The sequence below is a fragment of the Pongo pygmaeus genome, chromosome 20 (assembly GCF_028885625.2).
Source record: "Pongo pygmaeus isolate AG05252 chromosome 20, NHGRI_mPonPyg2-v2.0_pri, whole genome shotgun sequence".
In the NCBI taxonomy this organism is placed as follows: Eukaryota; Metazoa; Chordata; class Mammalia; order Primates; family Hominidae; genus Pongo; species Pongo pygmaeus.
This window is the reverse complement of record NC_072393.2, coordinates 44,790,905-44,813,418: the sequence shown is the minus strand read 5'-3', so window position 1 is coordinate 44,813,418 and position 22,514 is coordinate 44,790,905. Positions and strand designations below refer to the sequence as shown.

The 22,514-nt window shown below is 49.7% G+C and overlaps 1 protein-coding gene and 2 pseudogenes across 1 annotated transcript; 1 reads left to right on the top strand and 2 right to left on the bottom strand.

Annotated features, from left to right (window-relative positions):
• Window positions 1-5,905: 5,905 nt before the first annotated feature.
• On the bottom strand, window positions 5,906-7,698 carry LOC129019655 (interferon lambda-3). The gene is made up of 6 exons (XM_054462687.2): window positions 7,516-7,698; window positions 7,236-7,417; window positions 6,865-6,942; window positions 6,458-6,607; window positions 6,274-6,357; window positions 5,906-6,180 (listed from the first exon to the last, which is right to left on the bottom strand). Exons 1-6 carry the CDS (start codon window positions 7,523-7,525, stop codon window positions 6,082-6,084), a joined length of 603 nt encoding a protein of 200 aa, XP_054318662.2. The 5' UTR covers window positions 7,526-7,698; the 3' UTR covers window positions 5,906-6,081.
• Window positions 7,699-9,830: 2,132 nt separating this feature from the next.
• Window positions 9,831-11,700, bottom strand: LOC129021060 (interferon lambda-4-like; annotated as a pseudogene).
• Window positions 11,701-20,681: 8,981 nt separating this feature from the next.
• Window positions 20,682-21,036, top strand: LOC129019660 (methionine-R-sulfoxide reductase B1-like; annotated as a pseudogene).
• Window positions 21,037-22,514: the final 1,478 nt, after the last annotated feature.

Sequence of the window (22,514 nt, the reverse complement as noted above, 5' to 3'; positions counted from 1 at the left end):
ACAATTATATAGATTCCTCACAACAAGCCTCGGCAGTGAGTATTGTTCTCCTTTTCCATTGATGAAACTGAGGCTTCATTGTAACCATCAGGCCATCCTTCTGTCACTCTCATGCCTGCATGCACATGTGCACACACGCATACACAATACCACATCATTTTCAATTCATCAGTAAGTCCTGCTGGCTGTATTTTCAAAGCGTTTCCAAATTCACCCACTTCTCGCCCTGCCCATACGTCTTGTCTACCTGTCTACTGTCACCTCCTGCCTGGATGATCACAGCAGCTTCCTCCTGGTCACCCCCCACTCCCACACCCTCTTTCCCACCTACAGTCAGAGATTACATCCCCGCTCTATTCAAAACCGTCTTGTGGCTCCCATTCTGCTTAGAAAAAAATATCCAACCCCTACCTTCCCTTACAAAGCTCTTGGAGGTCTGGACCCTCCCCCTCGCAGCTCCACCACACTGGCCTCATTGCTGTTCCTTTCTTTCTTTTTCTGAGACAGGGTCTCGTTCTGTTGCCAAGGCTGGAGTGTAGTGGCATGATCATGGCTCACCGCAGCCTTGTCTCCTGGGCTCAAGCGAGCCTCCAAGCTTCAGCCTCCTGAGTAGCTAGGATGACAGGAGGGTGCCACCATGCCTGGCTAATTTTTTAAAAATTTTTATTTATATTTTTTGTAGAGATGAGGTCTCAGTGTGTTGCCCAGGCTGCTCTCAAACTCCTGCGCTCAAGTGATCCTCCTGCCTCGGCCTCCCAAAGTGCTGGGACTGCAGGCGTGAGCCACTGTGCTTAACCTGCATTGCTGTTTCATGAATGAAGAGCCCATTCCTGGCTGCATAGGTCAGAGCTCTTAGCACAGAGTCCACACTGGCTAATTTGAGCAGTCAAGGGCATTGGGAAGTTCACAGATGATCAGCAAGGGCAGAGAGGTAGATTATGAAGCTGTTAAAGCAAACTAAATATGGTCTGAGAAGGAGACTCTGTACTTCTATATTTGAGTCCTCGAGGATGAACTGTAACCTAGCTTAATAGGCAGACAAGATTGAAAACCTAATTTAGGAGTATGTGCCCGTAACAATAGCTGAGGGTTGGCCAATCCCAGCGGCCATACTTCAACCACTCATAGATTGCTAAATGTTCGAACTGTTTTCAAATAAGGCAAACGCCAGCCTGCAGCCTATCCAGCTGTTTCTGTACAAAACTTCCAACTTCCATACGTCACTTCACTTTTTCTGTCTATGAATTTGTTCTGATCACGAGCCCGCGCTGGAGTCTGAATCTTCTATGATTCTGGGGGCTGCTCGATTCACAAATCATTCATTACTCAATTGAACTTCTTTAAATTTAATTCGGCTGAACATTTTCTTTATTTTATTATTATTATTATTATTATTATTTTTTGAGATGGAGCCTTGCTCTGTTGCCCAGGCTGGAGTTTAGTGGCACCATCTTGGCTCACTGCAGCCTCCACCCCCCAGGTTCAAGAGATTCTCCTGCCTCAGCCTCCTGAGCATTTGGGATTACAGGCACCCGCCACCACGTCCAGCTAGTTTTTGTATTTTTAGTAGAGATGGGGTTTCGCCATGTTGGCCAGGCTGGTCTTGAACTTCTGGCCTCAAGTGATCTGCCAGTCTTGGCCTCCCAAAGTGCTGGGATTATAGGTGTGAGCCACTGTGCCTTGCCAGCTTTCTGTGAATTTCTTTTACAAATTTGCCTATTCTGAATAGTTCATATAAATTGAATCATATAATGTGTGGTCTTTTTGCCTGGCTTCTTTCACTCAGGATAGTGTTTTCTTTTTCTTTTATTTATTTACTTATTTCATTTTTTTTTTTTTTTTTTTTTTGAGATGGAGTCTTGCCCTGTCACCCAGACTGGAGTGCAGTGGTGCAATCTCAGTTCACTGCAGCCTCTGCCACCTGGGTTCCAGTGATTCTCCTGCCTCAGCCTCCTGAGTAGCTGGGATTACAGGCACGAGTCACCACATCTTGCTAATTTTTGTATTTTTAGTAGAGATGGGGTTTCACCATGTTGTCCAGGCTGGTCTCGAACTCCTGACCTCAGGTGATCCACCCACCTTGGCCTTCCAAAGTGCTGGGATTACAGATGTGAGTCACCGCGCCTGGCCTTTCTTGCTCTTTTTTTCTCCCCCCAAATCAGATGTCAAGCATAGAGTTTTCAAGGTTCACCTATGTTGTAGCATGCATTAGTATTTTGTTTGTTTTAGAGTCAGGATTTCATTCTGTTGCCCAGGCTGGAGTCAGTGGCAGGATCATAGCTCACTGTGGCCTGAAACTCCTGGACTCAAGTGATCCTCTTGCCTCAGCTTCTTGAGCAGCTGGGACTACAGGCGTGCACCACCACCCCTGGCTAATTTTTGTTTTGGTAGAGACAGAGTCTCACTATCTTGCCCAGGCTGGTCTAGAACTCCTGGGTTCAAGTGATCCTCCCACCTCAGCCTTGGAAATAGCTGAGATTACAGGCGTGAGCCACTGCCCCTGGCCTCCTACAAGTTTTATTTATTTACTTTTATTATTTTATTTTAGATGGAGTCTCTCTGTGTCACCCAGGCTGAAATGCAGTGGCACTATCTCGGCTCACTACAACCTCTGCTTCCCAGGTTCAAGTGATTCTCCTGCCTCAGCCTCCCAAGTAGCTGGGATTACAGGCTCTTGCCACCATGCCCAGCTAATTTTTGTATTTTTAGTAGATACAGGGTTTCACCATGTTGTCCAGGCTGGTCTTGAACTCCTGACCTCAAGCGATCTGCCTGCCTTGGCCTCCCAAAGTGCTGGGATTATAGACTTGAACCACCGCACCTGGCTGGGCTGGCTATTTATTGAACTGATGACCCACCCTTTGTCCCGTACACCTGTCCTAGAGCTGCTTTGGCCCAAACTGCACACAGAAGTGAAAACTTGTTTCAAAAAAGCAAAAGAAAACCCAAAAAGAACAAAACAACAGCCCCCCCCCGACAATTGCCAGTGATTTATAATTTCTCAAGATTTTCAGGTGGCCAGGTGGTTCTTCTACTGGTGTTTTAAATATCCCACTCATGAGGCTTAAGGCGTCAGCAGAGCTGGTTCCTTCTGGAAGCTGCAGGGGAGATCTCTTTCCTTGACTTTTTCAGCTCTGGAGGTGTCCAGCATCCATTGGCCCCTGTTGCCTTCCTGACATCTCTCCAACCTCCTGCTTCTGTGGTTACATCTTCCGCTAATGATGCTGACCCCCTGCCTCCCTTTTATAAGGACTTTCGTGATGACATTGGGTCCAGGTGAACAACCCAGGATAACGTCCGCATCCCAAACCCTTAACTTACTCACATCTGCAGAGTCCCTTGTGCCATGGAACATAACATATTCCCAGGTCCAGGGATCAGGAACATCTCGGCGGACGAGTCTTCTGTCTAGCACAAATCCATTACAAATTCAGGCAACACACCCCAACAGTGTTAGCAGAACTTGTGACTTTGTCACCAAAAGAAATCACAGACATTTCCTATCACGTTATCTTCCAGCAGGCGTCTTGAAATATCATTTATACTCATCTCTGCTTCTAAATCACAGTGGTTATTAAAACCGCCACGGGTGACTTTTTGCTTCATGCATTAATGAAGAAGCACATGAATTGCTATGTTACAGTGTGAAAAAATATTTTGATCACTGTATTACAATCAGAGTTGGATTCCTTTGTCCTGCGCATGTTCTTTCATTCTGAGAAGGGTCCGTAGGCTTTTCAAGGCTGCCGTGAGGTCCGGTGGGTGAAGATGGTGAGGGAGCCCTGTCCCGGGGACTGGGGAGCACAGAACTGCCAGGAACCAGGGCCCCTGGATGACTGGGTGGGGCCATCCTGCCAGGAGGAGCGCTCACCTTGGAAGGAGGAGCTGGTGGAGAATGACACTCTGTGGTTTGTAATCCACGATCACTGTATTTGGGGGACTCTTTGTTCCAGCAGCTCAGCCAACTCTACTCAGCAGGGGTCCCCGATCCAAGTTGTCCTCCTCATTTGTGGGGGCCGATGCAGGGTTAGTGAGACCTCATGTTTGCTTATACAATTCAGGGGCTTCTTGGAAAGAGAATGGGCTGGACCCAGTGACTCAAGCCTGTAATCCCAGTTCGGGGAGGGGCTGCAGTGGGTGGAGGATGGTGCCAAGGAGAGAGAATCGCTTGAGCCCAAGAGTTTGAGGCTACAGTGAGATGTGATCATGCAAGAGACAGGGTCTTGCTGTTGCTCAGGCTGGTCGTGAACTCCTGACTTCAAGCAATCCTCCCATCTCAGCTTCCGCCAGTAGCTGGGATTATGGGCTTGTGCCACCACGCCCAGCCAATTGTTTAATTTTTTATAGAGGCAGGATCTTGCTGTGTTGCCCAGGCTAGTCTAGGCTCAAGTGATCCTCCCAACTCGGCCACCCAAAGTGCTGTGATTACAGTCTTGAGCAATTGCATCCAGGCTCTAAATTAATTTTAAAGGTGCTTCATTTCACCCAATACATCCAAAGTGCTATCATTTCAACATCTAATGAATATGTAAATTATAATCGAGCTGTTTTACATTATTTTTTTCCCACAGTAAATCTTCAAATTCTGGGGTTTGTTTTACATTCACTGCACAAATTAGGTTGCACCACCTACATTCCAGGTGCTCGATAGTGACATGTGGCCTGGGGACCCCAGTGGATGGCACAGCCCTCAATGAACCTGCTGTTCTAGATGTCTCACCATGGATGCTGATGAAAGTTCTTATTACCAAGGCATTTCTAGCTTCTGTTACTTATAGCACAGTGCATTCTAAATGATCCCTCACACTCTCAGGTAGACCAGACACACACACAATCCCATAACTACAATGAGGCACAATCAGAAGCACAATCATACACACACTGTAGGAGGCCAAAGAAGCCACCCCAAAGTCACCCAGCACCGCATCCCTGGACCCTGTGCATATCTTATGTTACTCGACAAAGGAGCTTTGCAGATGCGATTATGGCATGTGGACTGACACTGGGGAGATCACCCTGGATGCCAATCTAATCACATGAACCCTGAAACGTGGAAGATTTTCTCTAGCTGGAAGTAAAAGAGAAACGTGGCAGGAGAGGTCAGAGAGGTTCCAAGCATGAGAAAGGTTTGAAGCACCATTGCTGGCTCTGAGTTGGAAGGGCCTATGGGCAGGGACCACAGACAGTCAGAGAAGCATGAATGGGGAAGGACAGTGAATTTTCAGGGCAGTGAAATTATTCTGTCTTCCACTGTCATGAGGGATAGAATACGTTATGTATTATGCCTCAGATCTCAGGTCCTGGGGAAGAAGCGGGAACGGCACCTGCCATCCATCTACAGGACCGACTCTTCCTAGAAAGCAAGGGCACAGGTTAGCCCCCAGCAGAAGGGGTGGAGGTTAGACCACTCCAGTGAGATTAGAGGATGGCTGACAACAGGATAGTGGAGGTTAACTCCCAGGAGGATGTTAGAGGACCCTCCACTGCAGGAGGACACGAATCAGCCCCTATAGTAGGAGCATGAGATAGCCCACTGCAGGGAGGGTGGAGGTTAGTCTAGTGAGAGGAGTGGAGGACCCTTCAGCAGAGTCAGCTCAGGATGGACCCATAGCCAGGAGGGGGCAGGAACCTTAGTCCTACAGCAGCAAGGAACAGTGATCTGCTGACAATGTGACTGACACTGGAAAGAGTTTCTCTTCAGAGCCCCCAGTAAGAGCCCAGCAGCAACGCTTGGATTCCAGCCTGTGAGTCCCACAGGAGAGAAACCGGCCAGGGCCAGCGAGCCTCTGACCTGCAGACTCCCAGCTCATCAAGTGTGTCTTTGGAAGACGCTACTTTTAGCGTTGTTATGGCAGCAATGCAGAGGAAATACACACCAACACACACACAGTCCAACGACATGAGAGTCTTTTCCTCATTGTTTATTTCAACAAGGGTTATAAAAAGTAGAAAAATAAACATTTTCCTGGAGGTGAGTTGGATTTACACACACAAATACATAAATAGCGACTGGGTGGCAATAAATTAAGACAAGTGGCTAATTTATAAATAAAATCTCAGGTTGCGTGACTGATAGGAGGGTCAGACACACAAGTCCCCACTGGCGACACAATTCAGGTCTCGCGTGAGGAGGCGGAAGAGGTTGAAGGTGACAGAGGCCTCGAGGCAGCCAGGGGACTCCTGTAGGGAGGAGGGGATGGGTCAGGGGCTGTCCAGGGTCTGGGCTCCCAGTGGCTCCCCAGACCTCAGTCCCTCTCTTCCCGGGTCACTCACCTTTTTTGGGGCCTCCTGGAGCCGGTGCAGCCAATGGTGGAGGCGGCCCCGGGTCCTGGGCCCTGCCGTGGGCTGAGGCTGGATCTGTGGGCAGAGGAGGGCGGTGTGTGAGCCGGGGCCTTGGCCCGGGGAAGGACGCTGCTCATAGCCCACAGACCTGGGTGCCTGGGCCCCGATGACTCACACAGGTCCGGAGCTGGGAGAGGATGTGGTGCAGGGTGTGAAGGGGCTGGTCCAAGACATCCACCAGGGCTGGGTCGGTGTCAGTGGCGGCCTCCAGAACCTTCAGCGTCAGGGCCAGCTCAGCCTCCAAAGCCATGGGGCGCTCCCTCACCTGAGGAGAGGTGAGAAAGAGCAGGTGAGGGGGGAGGTGAGGGGAACAGCTTGGGGAGGAGGATAGAGAGGAACAAGTGAAGGTGACAGGCACAGGGGAGAGGGCACAGCCAGTGTGGTCAGGTGGGAGCAGAGGGAAGGGGAGCAGGTGTGAGGAGAAGAGAGAGGGACAAGAGAGAAAGAGACGGTGAAGGGGCCACTACAGAGCCAGGTGAGTGGGGCTGGGAGGGCAGGGGTGGGCCTGACTCCCCCTCTCACCTGCAGCTGCCTCAGGTCCCAGGTCCTGGGGAAGAGGCGGGAGCGGCACCTGCAGTCCTTCAGCAGAAGTGACTCTTCCTAGACAGCAAAGGCACAGGTTAGCCCCAGCAGGAGGGGTGGAGGTTAGACCACTCTGGTGGGATTGGAGGATGGCTGACAACAGGATAGGGGAGGTTAACTGCTGGGAGGATGGTAGAGGACCCTCTTCTACAGGAAAACATGAGTCAGTCCCTGCAGTAGGAGCATGAGATAGCCCACTGCAGGGAGGGTGGAGGCTAGCCCAGTGAAGGAAGCTGGGAGTGGGAAAGCGTGGTGACCCTTGGAGTGGGGGTGGAGGCTAGCCCATGGCAGGAAGGCAGGGGGAGACTCACTAAGGCATCTTTGGCCCTCTTAAAGGCCTGCAGCTCCTGTGGAGACAGGGACTTGAACTGGGCTATGTGGCAGCCCCTTGCATCTGGGAGAGCCCCACGGAGCCTGGCGACAGGAACTGCTCCAGTCACAGTCAGCACTGCGGCCATCAGCACCAGCACTGGCATGCAGCCCCCAGTCATGTCTGTGTCACGGAGAGAAAGGGAGCTGAGGGGATGGAGAGGCTGCCCCCTGAGGGCAGGGGCTGCAGGAGCTGAGCACGGACAGAGATGTGGGACTCACCTAGTTTCATTCCTGATCTCTGGTCTTTGTCAGCAGAAGAAACACTGTGAGGCGCTCACCCACGGTCTGTTTGGGTCTTGTTTGGAGTCTCTGTTCTTTTCAGTCCCCTCTTCTGGATCTCAGACTGTGTCCTGGCTTTGACTCTTTCTGTCAGTTTCGAGCTCTGTCTGGGATGTAATTTCTGCCTGAGCTCCATGGGGCAGCTTTTATCCCTGACAGAAGGGCAGTCCCAGCTGATGTAGGAAAAGTGAAAACACAGCCTCAGGTAAGACACTGGCCACCAGGGGAGCCCCAGGCTGGGAAAGCCCAGAGCAGGGCAGGGCCAGTGAGCCAGGTGAGCAGCTGGAGGGAAAGAGAAACTGATGGAGACTCAGGGGTAACCTACAGGAAGGTGTGTTCCCAAGAGGATTCCACCTGCTGTGGTTTTGTTGTTGTTGTTTAAGACAGGGTCTCACTCTGTCACTGGAGTGCAATGGCATGATCATAGCTCACTGCAGCCTCAAACTCCTGGGCTCAAGCCGTCCTCCTCACCCAGCCTATTAAAGTGCTGGGAATACAGGCCTGAGCTGCAACTCCTGGCCAATATATATACATACATATTTTTTGAGATAGGGTCACGTTCGGTCACCCAGGCTGGAGTCCAGTGGTGCAATCTAGGCTCACTCCAACCTCTGCCCCCTAGGTTCAAGCAATTCTCTTGCCTCAGCCTCCCAAGTAGCTGGGATTACAGGCACGTGCCACCATTCCCAGCTAATTTTTATAATTTTAGTAGAGATGGCAGTCCACCAATTGGCCAGGCTGGTCTCGAACTCCTGACGTCAGGTGATCTGTCTATCTCGGCCTCCCAAATTGCTGGGGTTGCAGGCATGAGCCACTGTGCCCAGAGGCCATGATTTCTTTCTTTCTTTTTTTTTTTTGAGATGGAGTCTTGCTCTGTAGCCTAGGCTGGAGTGCAGCGGCGTGATCTCGACTCACTGCAACCTCCACCTCCTGGGTTCAACGGATTCTTCTGCTTCAGCCTCCCAAGTAGCTAGGACTACAGGCACGTGCCACCATGCCTGGCTAATTTTTGTATTTTTAGTAGAGATGGGGTTTTGCCATATTGGCCAGGTTGGTTTTGAACTCCTGACCTTGTGATCCACCTTCTTTGGCCTCCGAAAGTGCTGGGATTACAGACGTGAGCCACCGTGCCCGCCCAGAGGCATATATATATATGTATATGTGTATATATATATATATATATATATAGAGAGAGAGAGAGAGAGAGAGAGAGAGAGCAAGCGAGAGAGATGGAGTCTCGTTCTGTTGCCCAGGCTGGAGTGCAGAGGCACCATCTCAGCTCACTGCAACCTCCGCCTCCTGGGTTCAAGTGATTCTCCTGCCTCAGCCTCTTGAGTAGCTTGGATTACAGGCATGTGCCACCATGCCCAGCTAATTTCTGTATTTTTAGTAGATACAGGGTTTCACCATGCTGGCCAGGCTGGTCTCGAACTCCTGACCTCATGATCCACCTTCCTCGACCTCCCAAAGTGCTGGAATTACAGGCATGAGCCAACGAGCCCAGCCAAGGCCAATATTTCTTAATTGCCCAGGCAAGGAAGGACTCAGGAATATGAGGCGCTGCTCAAGAATTGAGGTGTTAGGAAGGACTTGAAGGACACCACATGGGTGCTGTCTTTCTTAGGGAAGTTCAGGCAGTGGTGAAGAGCATGGATCTTGGAGCTGAAGGGTCTGGGGTTCAAACCTGGTTCTGACCCTCACTAGCTGTGTGACCTTGGCAAGGAGGGGTGCATTCAGCAACACAGATTGCTAATGCACAGATTTGGAGAAAAAATTAATAACACAATTGTTTGTGTATTTATGTGAGTGATTATTTAATATAATCCACTCATTAAGACCATACCAGGACCTCAGCTGGAGAGTTTTAAACGTGATCTCAACGTACACTACTCCAACACAAGGCAAGTATACTAACCCATCCTATAGGTGAGGAAACACAGGCTCAGAAAAGTAATTTGCCCTGAATTCCACTGTAATTAACTGGCAGGGTCAAAACTGAAACTCAGGCCACCTGAGTCCCTGGCTCGGCCTCTTTTTTTGCTGTAAGGCGCACCTCACAAACATCATGTGGAAAACAAACAATGCAATCAAAACACTCTTTAATAACTGGCAATAAATTTAAACCAGGAAACAGAAGAGCAAATTCACAGGAACTTCACAAATACAAACAACACACGTAAGGGAATCCAAAGAACTACAGTCAGTTAAGGACTCTTGGGCCTTTCACTACCAAATCCTTCATGGATTGGTGTCCCTTAGATGTCGGATCCAGGAGTCACGGATTCACGGAATCTCAAAGCTGGCTGTGGGGCTGCAAATCCGGGGTCAGGACCTGGTGTTGGGGGTGTCCTGGTAACCACACAAGGAGGAACTGGTCCCTGTTCCCTGGGGGTCAGCCACGGTTTCCAGAGCTCAAGTCTCTTCCTGCCATAGCAACCCCTGGAGGGTCGTACAATGCACCCCGAGGAAATATCATGGCTTCCTGGGGTCTCTTCCCTGTAGAAGGACCCGCTCCTCTTATATCTGAGACAGTGGATCCAGGTCAGGCCCAAGGCTGCGAAGAAGTTCTCGTGCCTCAGCACCCATTGGCTGAGATCCTCGCCTGGCCGGGCCAATGGGCGACAGGGGCCTCTTTCGACAGCCAATGGCGTGGAGGTTTCCGTGCTGCAGGAGGGGGCGGGGTCGGAGGCAAGGCCCCGAGTGTGCCGCCCGCCGGAGCTCCCAGATGAGCAGGCGCAGGAGGTTGAAGATCACGCTGGCTTCGCGACACCGAGGCGAGTCCTGGAGCCAGGGAGGGAGCGCAGCTGCGCTAAGCCAGGCTCTTCCCTCCCGAGAAGACCTCTCCAATCCCGCCGCTCCCAGCCTCAGTCCTGTCCGTGTCAACCTCGCTCGGTCCTCTCTGCAGGCTAACCCTGTACTGCCTGCTGCACTCACAGCTCTCCGCGGTTTGTGACGCCTCCTCTGGGCCCCGGGGACCTTCCTGGAGGAGCCTGGCCGTGCCAGCTCAAGCTGGAGGTGGGACGCGAGGCAAATGGAAAAGGCGAAGGACGGAGCCCCTCTCTGCATCTGCCCGAGGCCCTCCCAGACGCAGACCCGAGCCCGGATTTCAGGACACCCAGAGGACCCGACCTGGGTCTGGATCTTTTTTTCCACTAAACAGGACAGATTCGCAAAGCACTGGGGCTCGCCGTGGGCCTGAGGATGCAGAGAAGCTGGCGGGGGCGAGGGGCGGCGGGGCCCGGCCGTCACTCACGCAGGCCGCCACGTCCTTCCTCGCGGCTGCCAGGGGCTCCAGGAACCGGCTGGCACCGGGAAGCAGCTCCGGGCGGTGCAGGCAGCTGAGCACGGCCTGGGCGTCCGCGATGCTTCTGGCCACGTGGCGGAGCCGAGCGCAGGACTTGAGGGGACGAGAGGGCGTTAGAGGGGGCCGCACCCAGGCCATGCCTCTCCCGCCCGCTTCTGGGCCTCACCGATGGCCGCGGAGGATCCCTCCTGGGGCGGACGGAGCAGTTGCGCGGCCTCCAGCTCAGCGCCTCTTCCTCCTGCGGGACAAGCGGTGCTTATCGCATACGGCTGGGGCCCCTCGCCAGGGCCCCTAACCTCTGCACGGTCTGGGATTCCTGGACGTGGATGGGTACTGGCAGCGTACGGTCATGCCTGTCGTGTACTGAACCAGGGAGCTCCCCGAAGGCGTGAACCAGGGTTGAATTGCATCCCGCGCTTCCCCGGCATAGCCCTGCGCCCGCGACCTGGAGCCGAGTCCACCCTGCAGGGCTCCTTTTGTGACTGACCCTGAGCCTGCGTTCACGCTGACGACGGGGACTGCGGGGGTCTCGTGGTGGGAATTGTGGGCTCTGACGTACAAGAGGCGCCTCCTGGGCGCTAGGACGCAGGACCCCTCGGGACAGCGACGGGTGTGTGGGAACCCGGCGGGGCCAGGGTACCGGTGGGCGCAGGGGCTGGGCGGTCACTCACTTAGCGGTTCCTCAGCGCCTTGACGGCCGCCAGCATCCGGGGCTGCAGTGAGCGGTAGTGCGAGAGCAGGCAGCGTCGGGGGGTCGCCGCGCCTACCGTGCACGGGACCCACAGTCCCGCGGCCACCGCGGCCCACACACTCGGTCGCATCTCTGCTCCTGAGGGACGTCAGGGAGGCCAAAGAGAGGGTCCCACGCGTCCAGTCCCCCGCCTTGGGTTAGGCTCACAGGGGAGGCGCAGCAGACACAGGGGGAGAGAGAGCGGGAGCCGGCCCACTCCTCGCCTTGGCCTCTGCCCTCACTTCTCCCTGCAGTGCACCCTCTGTGCCTCGTGCTGCAGCAGGTGCTGCGGGCCACTGTCCCCTGGGAGGCGTCCGGAGCAGTCTCCACCTGGGCAACAGTGCCTCGACGGTCCATGCTGGCTTTTATGTGCAGGGCTGAGAGGGTTTGCAGCCGGTCCCCGTCCTGGACAAGATTTCGTAACGTCACTGCTGGCCCCAGGCCTCTGGGATCCCAGTTGGGGTGTGAGGACTTTAACCCACGGTGGGCCTATGCCAGAGACGGCTGGCCTCCATCTCTCTATCCTGAGCCAACTGCCTGTGTCTGTTTTCTGGACATCTGTTTGTCTCTCTTTGCCTCTGTCTGATCTGTCTTCTGTACTCTAGGAATGAACCGAGACACTTTTTCCTTTTCTTTGAAGCTACAGGCTTGGCAGAGCTACCAGATCATTTAAATGCCTGCCCTGGGGTGTTCACAACTGGCTTTCCAATGCTGTCTCCTTCATCTTTCTCTGCTTTCTCATTACATTTCTGTTTGTGTGTCCCTGTCTTTGTATCTTTCTTTCCCTTGTCAATGAATGAAAAGAGTCACACTCTGTAAAAAACACTTGAAGAGATTTATTCTGAGCCAAATATGAGTGACCAATGGCCTGTGACACAGCCCCCAGGAGATCCTGAGAACCATGTGTCCAAGGTTGTCCGGCCACAACTTTTTTTTTTTTTCTTGACACGGAATCGCGCTCTATTGCCCAGGCTGGAGTGCGCTGGTGCAAACTTGTCTCACTGCAACCACAACCTCCCAGGTTCAAGTGATTCTCCTGCCTCAGCCTCCTGAGTAGTTGGGACTACAGGCGTGCACCACCATGCCCAGCTAACTTTTGCCTTTTTAGTAGGGACGGGGTTTCGCCATGTTGACCAGGCTGGTGTTGAGCTCCTGACCTCAGGTGATCCGCCTGCCTCAGCCTCCCAAAGTGCTGGGATTACAGGCGTGAGCCACCGCGCCTGGCCTACAACTTGATTTTATACACTTTAGGGAGACATAAGGCATCAATCAATACACGTAAGATGTACATTAGTTCCATCCAGAAAGGCAGGACAAGTGGAAGCCAGGGTGTGCTTCCAAGTCATAGGGGGATTCAAAGAGTTTCTGATGGGCAATTGGTTGAGTTATTATCAATAGAGAGGAATGTCTGGGTTACTATAAGGGGTTGTGGAGACCGAGGAAGGAAGGAAGGAAGGGAAGAGAATGCAGAGATCTTGTGCACCCTTTACCCAGTTTCCCCCAAGGGTAACTAACATCTTACAAACCTCCAGTCCAATACCACAACCAGGATACTGATATTGACACAATCCACCTATCTTATTCAGATATCCTGTTTTACTTACATTGAGTGTGTGTGCAGATGAAGCCTCCAGATAGCAGGCTTCAGAGAAAATAGATTGTAATTTTTAAAAAATCAAACTTAAAGGTCTCTTCTATCAGTAATTCCAAAAGGAAGGAGGCCATGATGAGGCATGTCCCACTCCCCCTTGAAATTATGGCCCGAACTGGTTTTTCAGGTTAACTTTGGAATGCCCTTGGCAGAGAGGACAGGATCCATTCAGATGGTTGCGGGGGCCCTTAGAATTTTATTTTTGGTTTACACCCTGAATACTCCCCCTTCTCTTCTGTTTTTTTTTTTTTCTTTTCTTTCTTCTTTTTTAGAGACAGGGCTTCACTGTCTCTGGGCCCAGCCTGGAGTGTAGTGGTGAGATGACAGTTCACTGTAACCTCAATCCTGTGGGCTCCAAGGATCTTCGTGCTTCAGCTTTGAGTAGTCCCTAAGTAGCTGGAGCTGCAGGCACCCACCACCATGCCCAGATAATTCTTCTATTTTTTTTTTTTTTTTTGTAGAGATGGGGGTCTCACTGTGTTGCCCAGGCTGGTCTTAAATTCCTGGCCTCAAGCTGTCATCCCACCTTGGCCTCTCAAAGCACTGGGATTACAGGTGTGGGCCACTGCACCTGGCCCCCTCTCTCTGGTTTTTGTTCATCTGTGTCTCAGACGAGCTGTCTCTGGCTTTCATATTGTTATATGAATATAATATTTATTTGTTTACCACTTAATAAAGTATTGTTAGTTTGCTGCTGAAAATTGGAATTACAGACATGTTTTTCTCAACTACTGTTATGTGTGTGTGTGTATATATATATATATATATATATATATACATACACATATATAGCTAATATATACTCAGCACTTCCTGGCTCCATTCTAAGCTCTTCTCATGTAAATATCTGTTTTTTTTTTCTCCCCAGCAACTGTTAGGTAGTTGACTGGTTATTGGCTGACATTTTATAGAAGAAAGAACGGTGGCACAGAGAGGTTATGAATGAAACACGAGCTCACACAGCTTGTAGGTGTGAAATGGGGATTTGATCCCAGGCTCCCTGGGTTATTATTGGCAATACTCTGCCATCTCTCATCTGTATGACTGATCTATCCCATACAGAATAGCCTACATATGTTTTTTGTTTGTTTTTGAGATACAGTCTCGCTCTGTTCCCAGGCTGGAGTTCAGTGGTATGATCACAGCTCACTGCAGCCTCAACCTCCTGGGCTCAAGCGATCCTCCCATGTAGCTGGGACTACAGGCATGCACCACCATGCCAGCTAGTGTTTAAATTTTTTGTAGAGACAGGATCTCAGTATATTGCCCAGGCTGGTCCAAACTCTTGGCCTCAAGCGATCCTCCTGCCTTGGCCTCCCAAAATGTTGGGATTACAAGTGTGAGTCACTGCACCCAGCCTTAGGTATGTTTTGAGTAAGTCAGGCATGCTTCCTACTTGAGACCACTTTTAATTAATTCTAATTAGGTTTATATAAATATTGATAATTATGGGTAAGTAGTGACTGTTTTTCATGGTTATATGTCTTCCTCAGCATGAGTATGAGAAAATTATTTTATGGTTTGCCAGTGCATATTTTCCTATTCAAAGGCATAGAGGTTTTAAGAACCAGCAAAGCCTGGCCAACATGGTGAAACCCCATCTCTACTAAAAATAAAAAAATTAGCTGGTCAGGTGGCACGTACCTGTAATCCCAGCTACTCAGGGGGCTGAGGCAGGAGAACTGCCTGAACCAGGGAGGGGGAGGTTGCAGTGAGCCGAGATTGTGCCGCTGCAGTCCAGCCTGGGTGGCAGAGCGAGACCCTGTCTCAAAAAAAAAAAAAGAAGTTTCAAAAAGTGTCCATGGAGTATACTTTCCAAGCTTCTATCACCTCTCCCCAATCTTTCCTGAGATCCCCCATTTCAGTTGGGGAGCTAAATAGTTTTGGGAAGATGATTTAACCCCCTCCCCATCCCTGGGATGGGGTATGTGATCTGGCTGTAGCCATTTACATCAGTTTGTCTTCTTAGCTACGGTGATTGGGTTTGTGGTGGGCATGTGACCTAATCCAGTTCAATCAGAATGATCTTCGGTCCTGAACATCTTGGGAAAAAGATGTTGTTGTTGTTTTTTTAAATCTACTGAAGAAAAATAAAACCTGAAGCCTGAAGCCTGGGATGCTGCTAGACCCATCTTGGATTTACGAGAGTAAACAGGCTTCTCATCAGCATAAGGGAGACCTGAAATATTTAAAAACAAACAAGCAAATAAACTGAGGCTGGGTGCCGTGGCTCATGCCTGTAATCTCAGAACTTTGGGGCCGAGACAGGCAGATCACCTGAGGTTAGGAGTTCGAGACCAGCCTGGCCAACATGGTGAAACCCCATCTCTACTAAAAATACAAAAATTAGCCAGGCATGGTGATGTGCACCTGTAATCCCAGCTACTCAGGGAGCTGAGGCAGGAGAGTTGCTTGAACCCTAGAGGCGGAGGTTGCAGTGAGCCGAGATCATGCCAATGCACTCCAGCCTGTGTGACAGAGTGAGACTCCATCTCAAAAAACAAACAAACAAACAAAAAAACAACTGGGAGGTTACTCATGTCTTAAGCTGCTAGATCAAACTTAACCTGAAGCCTCACCACTAACCCTAGGCTTCTCAGTTTTGTAAGCTCAAAAATTCTCCAGTGTTCAAGCCAGCATGAGTTGAGTTTTTGGTTATTTACAACCAAAAGTGTCCTAACTAATAGATACCATGAGGCCGAAATAAAATTATATATGTCCAAAGACTGAAGAACTAGAAGGAAAATTAGTAATGGCAGAAAGAATGGAGTGCCATAGATTGGTTGGAGGAAAGTGCCAGATGCAAATTATTGACAATCAGTGATCCAGCTCTGACCACCATGGTGCAGGTTATGTGCAATAAAAAATTCAATTTAATGCTGTCCCAATAGAAATGTGTCTTGTGATCCACTGCTTGAGACCCCTAGTCTGTTAGAAACACTACTTCAGGAATTTAAGAAATAACAAAAAGCTTTGGAGAACGTTTATTTGTGAGTATAACTCAAAAATGATCTAGGAACTGGATCACTCATACATTGCTGGTGGGAATGGAAAAATGGTGCAGCCATTCTGAAACACAGTTCAGTAGTTTCCTGTAAAACTAAATATGCAACTCCTAGTCGGCCCAGAATGGTATGCCTGGATATTTATTCCAGAGAAATGGAAACTTATGTCCATGCAATAACATAGTTATTTGCTTTGCAAATGTTCACAGAAACTTTATTTGTAATAGCCCAAACTAGAAAGCCCAGTTGTCCTCCAAAAGGTGCATGGTTACACAAAGTCTGGCAAATATATACCATCAAATAGGAATGAACTATTGATATATGCAACAACTTGGATGAATATCCAGAGAATTATGCCGAGTGAAAAAAGCCCATCCCAGAAGATTACATACTACTTCATTATCATATATATATATACACACACACACATATATAAATTGTTTAAAATTGAGAGTCTTGCCCTGTCACCTAGGCTGGAGTGCAGTTGCAAAATCGTGGCTCGCTGCAGCGCTGACCTCCTGGGCTCAAGCAATTCTCTCACTTCAGCCTCCAGAGTAGCTGAGACCACAGGCACATGCTGTGGGCGGCAAGCCATCCAGGTGCTGAGGCAAGAGGCTGAAGGCACAAGCTGTTCCAGTATAATAAAGAAAATAATTATAATAAGAAAAGTTATACTAGAAATAGGATATAGATATGATTATATATGAATATTGTCAATCATTAGTTTGTAGTATTACTCTTTGTTTTATTATTATAGTAATTTCTGTTTTATAATTATAACCTAGGAGAAACCAGGCCATACAGAATCAGGAGCTAAAGGGACACTGTGAGAGGTGACCAAAAGACAAGAGTGTGAGCCCTCTGTCAGGCCCGGATAAGGGCCGCTTGAGGGCTCCTTGGTCTAGCAGTAGTGCCAGTGCCTGGGAAGGCACCCGTTACTTAGCAGACCGGGAAAGGGAGTCTCCCTTTCCCTGGGGGAGTTAGAGAACACTCTGCTCCACCAGCTCTTGTGGGAGGCCTGACATTAGCCAGGCCTGCCCTCAGTCATCTGGAGGCTTAAACGTCTCCCTGTGGTGCTGTGCTTCAATGGACACGCTCCTTGTCCACTTTCATGTTCCGCCTGTACACCTGGCTCCTCTTTTTAAGTTCTTAGAAGATAGCAGTAACAGGATTAGTGAAAGTATTAAAGTCTTTGATCTTTCTGATAAGTGCATAGAAAAAATGCTGACGTGTGCTGTCCTCCCTCTCCGCCTCAGCTACCACAAAGGGAAAGGCCCCCTGTCATGTGGACACGTGACTCGCGTGACCTTATCAATCACTTGAGATGACTCATACTCCTTACCCTGCCTCCTTGCCTTGTATACAATAAATAGCAGTGCGTCCAGGCATTTGAGGCCACTACCAGACTCTGCACATTGGTGGCAGTTGTCCCCTGGGCCCAGTTGTCTTTCCTTCTCTTTGTCTCGTGTCTTTATTTTCCTACAATCTCTCGTCTCTGCACACAAAGAAAAAACCCACGGGCCCAGTAGGGCTGGACTCTACAACATGCCACCGTGCCTGGCTAATTTTTATATTTTTTGTAGAGACAGGGTCGCCGTATATTGTCCAAGCTGGTCTGGAATTCCTGGGCTCTAAGTGATCCTCCCACCTCAGCCATCCAAAGTGCTGGATCTCAGTCTTCCAAAGTGCTGGATCTCAGTCTTCCAAAGTGCTGGGACTACAGGCATGAGCCACTGCACCTGGGCTATATAACATTTTTTGAATGAGAAAAATTTGAAAGTGGAGAATAAATTAGTTGTTGCAAGGAGTTAGGGAAAGGTGGTGGAGGGAGGAAGGTGGGTGTGGTTATAAAAAAGGGCCAGGTGCGGCGGCTCACCCTGTAATCCTAGCACTTTGGGAGGCCGAGGCGGGCAGATCATGAGGTCAGGAGATCAAGACCATTCTGGCTAACACGGTGAAACCCCATCTCTACTAAAAAAAAATACAAAAAATTAGCCAGGCGTGGTGGCAGGCATCTGTAGTCCCAGCTACTCGGGAGGCTGAGGCAGGAGAATGGTGTGAACCTAGAGGTGGAGGTTGCAGTGAGTTGAGATTGCACCACTGCACTCCAGCCTGGTGACAGAGCAAGACTCTGTCTCAAAAAAAAAAGGATGGCATGGCCCCAAGGATGTTCATGGTGATGGAACTCTTCTGTCTTTACTGTGGTGATGCATACATGAACCTATGCATGTGACGAAATTATATAACTAAATTGTATACAGTAAACTGTATGACTAAACACACATGCAAGAATACACAAACACACTCAACGCAAGTAAAACTGGGGACATTTGAATAAGATGGGTGGACTGTATTAATGTCAATATCCGGCTGTGGTATTGGACTAGCATTTTGTAAGATATTACCATTGGGGGAAGCTGGATAAAGGGTGCACAGAATCTCTCTTTATTATTTCTTTCTTTCTTTTTCTTTTTGAGACAGGGTCTCGCTCTGTCACCATGCTGGAGTGCAGTGACACCATCACGGCTCACTGCAGGCCCCACCGCCCAGACTCAAGTGATCCTTCCACCTCAGCCCCCTGAGTAGTTGGAACTACAGGTGGGTGCCACCACACCCAGCTAATTTTTATATCTTGTGTGTGGAGATGGGCTCTTGCTATGTTGCCCAGGCTGGTCTTGAACTCCTGGACTCAAACAATCCTCCTGCCTTGGCCTCCCAAAGTGTTGGGATCATAGGCATGAGCCACCAAGCCTAGCCTGAATTTTTGCTTATAACAGCATGTGAGTCTTTAATGACCTCAGTCTCAAACATTTCTATTAAGAAAACTCAGGGGGAAAAAATAGAAATCTTCAGGAAGTAGATGACCTACTTGAACATTTAAGCACGGGAAAAGTGGGCAGGGTTAAGGAAGACGCAAGAGGTGGTGGTGCACCCAGAGGCCAGTAACAGGGGGAGCTGTTAGCACTCCTAGGCATGACAGGACAAAGACTGTGGCTGTAGATAGAGGATCACGGCCACTGTCAAACTCCAGACTTGCAGGGGGAAGCCAGCAAATAGGAGAATAAATACCCCCACCTTGCTCTCTGCCCTCCCTCAATCTCCTGCCAGCACCTCCACTGGCTAAACACCAACCATAAGCCAGAGGGCAGGCAAGCCTCAGAGGTGAGGATCAGGAAGGGTCAGTGAACACCCGCACAGCAGCAAAGTGGCAGAGGATAGGGACAACGTTTTACAAAGCCATTATCAGGAGCTCTAGAGGCCAGTCTCTCCTGGTGCAGGGACTCTCACACCTGTAATCCCAGCACTTTGGGAGGCCAAGGCGGGTGGATCACTTGAGGTCAAGAGTGCCAGGCCAGCCTGGCCAACATGGTGAAACCCCGTCTCTGCTAAAAACACAAAAATTAGCTAGGTGTGATAGTGGGTGCCTGTAATCCTAGCTACTTAGGAGGCTGAGGTAGCAGGATTGGTTGTACCTGGGATGCAGTAAGCTGAGATTTCGCCACTGAGTTCCATCCTGGGTGACACAGCGAGACTCTGTCTCAAAAAAACAAAAAGAGAAGCTCTAGAAGTTGGATTAATGTACTTTTTAAGAAAGTCTCACAAACGATCTACCCAACCAGCAACTGAAGAAGCAGTGAGCTACCATTTCCCTCATATCCAGTGAGTTTGTTTCACTGTTAAGTTAGGTAGAATTCATTCTCCTTGTAAGAAATTAAAATATGGCTAGGCGCAGTGGCTCATGCCTGTAATCCCAGCGCTTTGGGAGGCTGAGGCAGGCAGATTGCCTGAGGTCAGGAGTTCGAGAACAGCCTGGCCAACATGGTGAAACCCCATCTGTACTAAAAATACAAAAATTAGCCAGGCGTGGTGGCTAATTTTTACAGACACCTGTAATCCCAGCTACTTGGGAGGCGGAGGCAGGATAATCGCTTGAACCTGGGAGGCAGAGGTTGCAGTGAGCGAAGATCACGCCACTGCACTGCAGTCTGAGCGACAGAGCAAGAATCCGTCTCAAAAAAAAAAAAAGAAATTAAAATATTATTAATACATTTAAATATTCCAGTGATCATCTCCTCAGTTCCCATGCTCTCTCCAGTGATAAATAACTCACTATTAATCAGTTTGGGACATATCCTTGCACACTTTTTTATACATTTTTAAACATTTTATATATTATCAATATTTTATATATTTGCATAATGCATGTATAGCTCCCAAGGAAATATGTCTGTGTGATTGTTTTAATTAGAGTTTTTACTTTGACATAATTGTGGATTCACATGCAATTGTAAGAAATAATGCAAAGAGATTGGTTCTTGGGAGGTGCAGGGAGGTGGGCATGGGTCCCGGCGGTCATGGGGTCAGTGGCCTTGGGTCTGTTGGACAGGGCAAGTGGACAGTGGTCCTGGCGGCGCCATGTCATTCTGCAGCTTCTTTGGGGGCGAGGTTTTCCAGAATCACTTTGAGCCAGGCGTCTATATGTGTGCCAAGTGTGGCTATGAGATGTTCCCCAGCCGCTCAAAGTACACATACTCATTCCCCCGGCTGGTGTTCACCAAGACCATCCGTTCTGACAGCGTGGCCAAGCACCCAGAGCACAATCATCCTGAAGTCTTGAAGGTGTCCTGTGGCAAGTGTGGCAACGCGTTGAGCCACGAGTTCCTGAACGATGGCTCCAAGCTGCGGCAGTCCCGATTCTGAATGAATATTCAGCAGCTCGCTCAAGTTTGTCCCTAAAGGCAAAGAAACTTCTGCCTCCCAGGCGCACTAGGCGGGCAGCCCACACTGACCCCAGATGGCTACGGCACTAAGGCCACACACTGGCCATTCTACCATGGAATTAGAGCCCTGGACATTGAGACAGGAAGGCAGGGCACAATGGCTGAAACATCCAGAAAGCTCCCAAGGCCGCAGCTCTGAACAAGATCTTGTTTCTTGGAAAAGTCACTTATTTGCTGATGGTTCCTGCCTTCTGCTAGGACAGGCTTGGGCTGTGTGGCCACACTGTCGGCTGACTTTGCCTCCTGCTCACTCGATAAGGCATCTCAGGGGTGTGGTCTGGGCGCAACTGGTCTTTGAATGATGTTACGCCCCGACCTTCGAACTTTTCTTCCCGGTCCTGCCTCTGGACTCACCCCTGTGGGGCCCAATTCCAAGACAGACTCTCGTCCTCACCAAAGCTTAGGCCCACATCTCCCAGGCTGCTTACGAGACGGAATGGAAATGGAGGCTGCCCCTGACAGCTGCCCCGGCTCTGGTCGCCACATGATCCGCTGTGGTTAAACCCCTCCAGACCAGCCAGGTGATGATGGTCCACGATCCACCAGGAAAGCAGGCTGATGGGGCAGACCCTTGGCCTCTTGTCCAAGAGGGGAGAAACCTAAACCCTGTTTCACAACCTGCACCATGTCCAAAAAACCACGTCCAAAAAAACAAAAACCTGCATAAAAGTAGCTTGGCTCACTCAGGCTTAGGAAAGCGGCTGTGGCTTCATTACTTTACCCAGCATGGGGCTGGGGGCCTGCAGTTCACCTGCAGAGAGCTCCCCACGATGTGACTGTGTCTTACTGTACATGCTCGGAGGTCTTCCCATAGGTGGGCAATGCTGAAGTCACCCTCCCGCCCATCTTAAGCATCTTAAGTAATTACTTTCTGGAGTAATCAGGCGGAAATCAATAAACAAATGAAACGTGCAAAAAAAAAAAAAAAAAAGAATGCAAAGAGTTACTGTGTACCCTTTACCCAGTTTCCCCTAATGGTAACATCTTGCAAAAACCATGGTATTATATCACATACAGAATATTGACATTGTGTATTAGTCCATTCTTATACTGCTATGAAGATGCTACCTGAGACTGCATAATTTATAAAGGAAAGAGGTTTAATTGACTCGCAGTTCTGCATGGTTGGGGAGGCCTCAGGAAATTTACAATTATGACAGAAGGGAAAGCAGGCATCTCTTACATGGCAGCAGGAGAGAGAGACAGTGAAAGAAGGAGGAACTTCCAAATACTTAAAACACCATCAGATCTTGTGAGAACTCACTCACTATCACAAGAACAGCATGGGGGAATCACCCCCATGATCAGATCCAGTCACTTCCCACCAGGTCTGTCCCTCAACACCTAGGGATTACAATTCAAGATGAGATTTAGGTTGGCACCCAAAGCCTAACCATATCACATTGATACAGACAAGATACAAAACACTCCATACCACAAGATCCCTTGTGTTGCCCTTTCAATAACC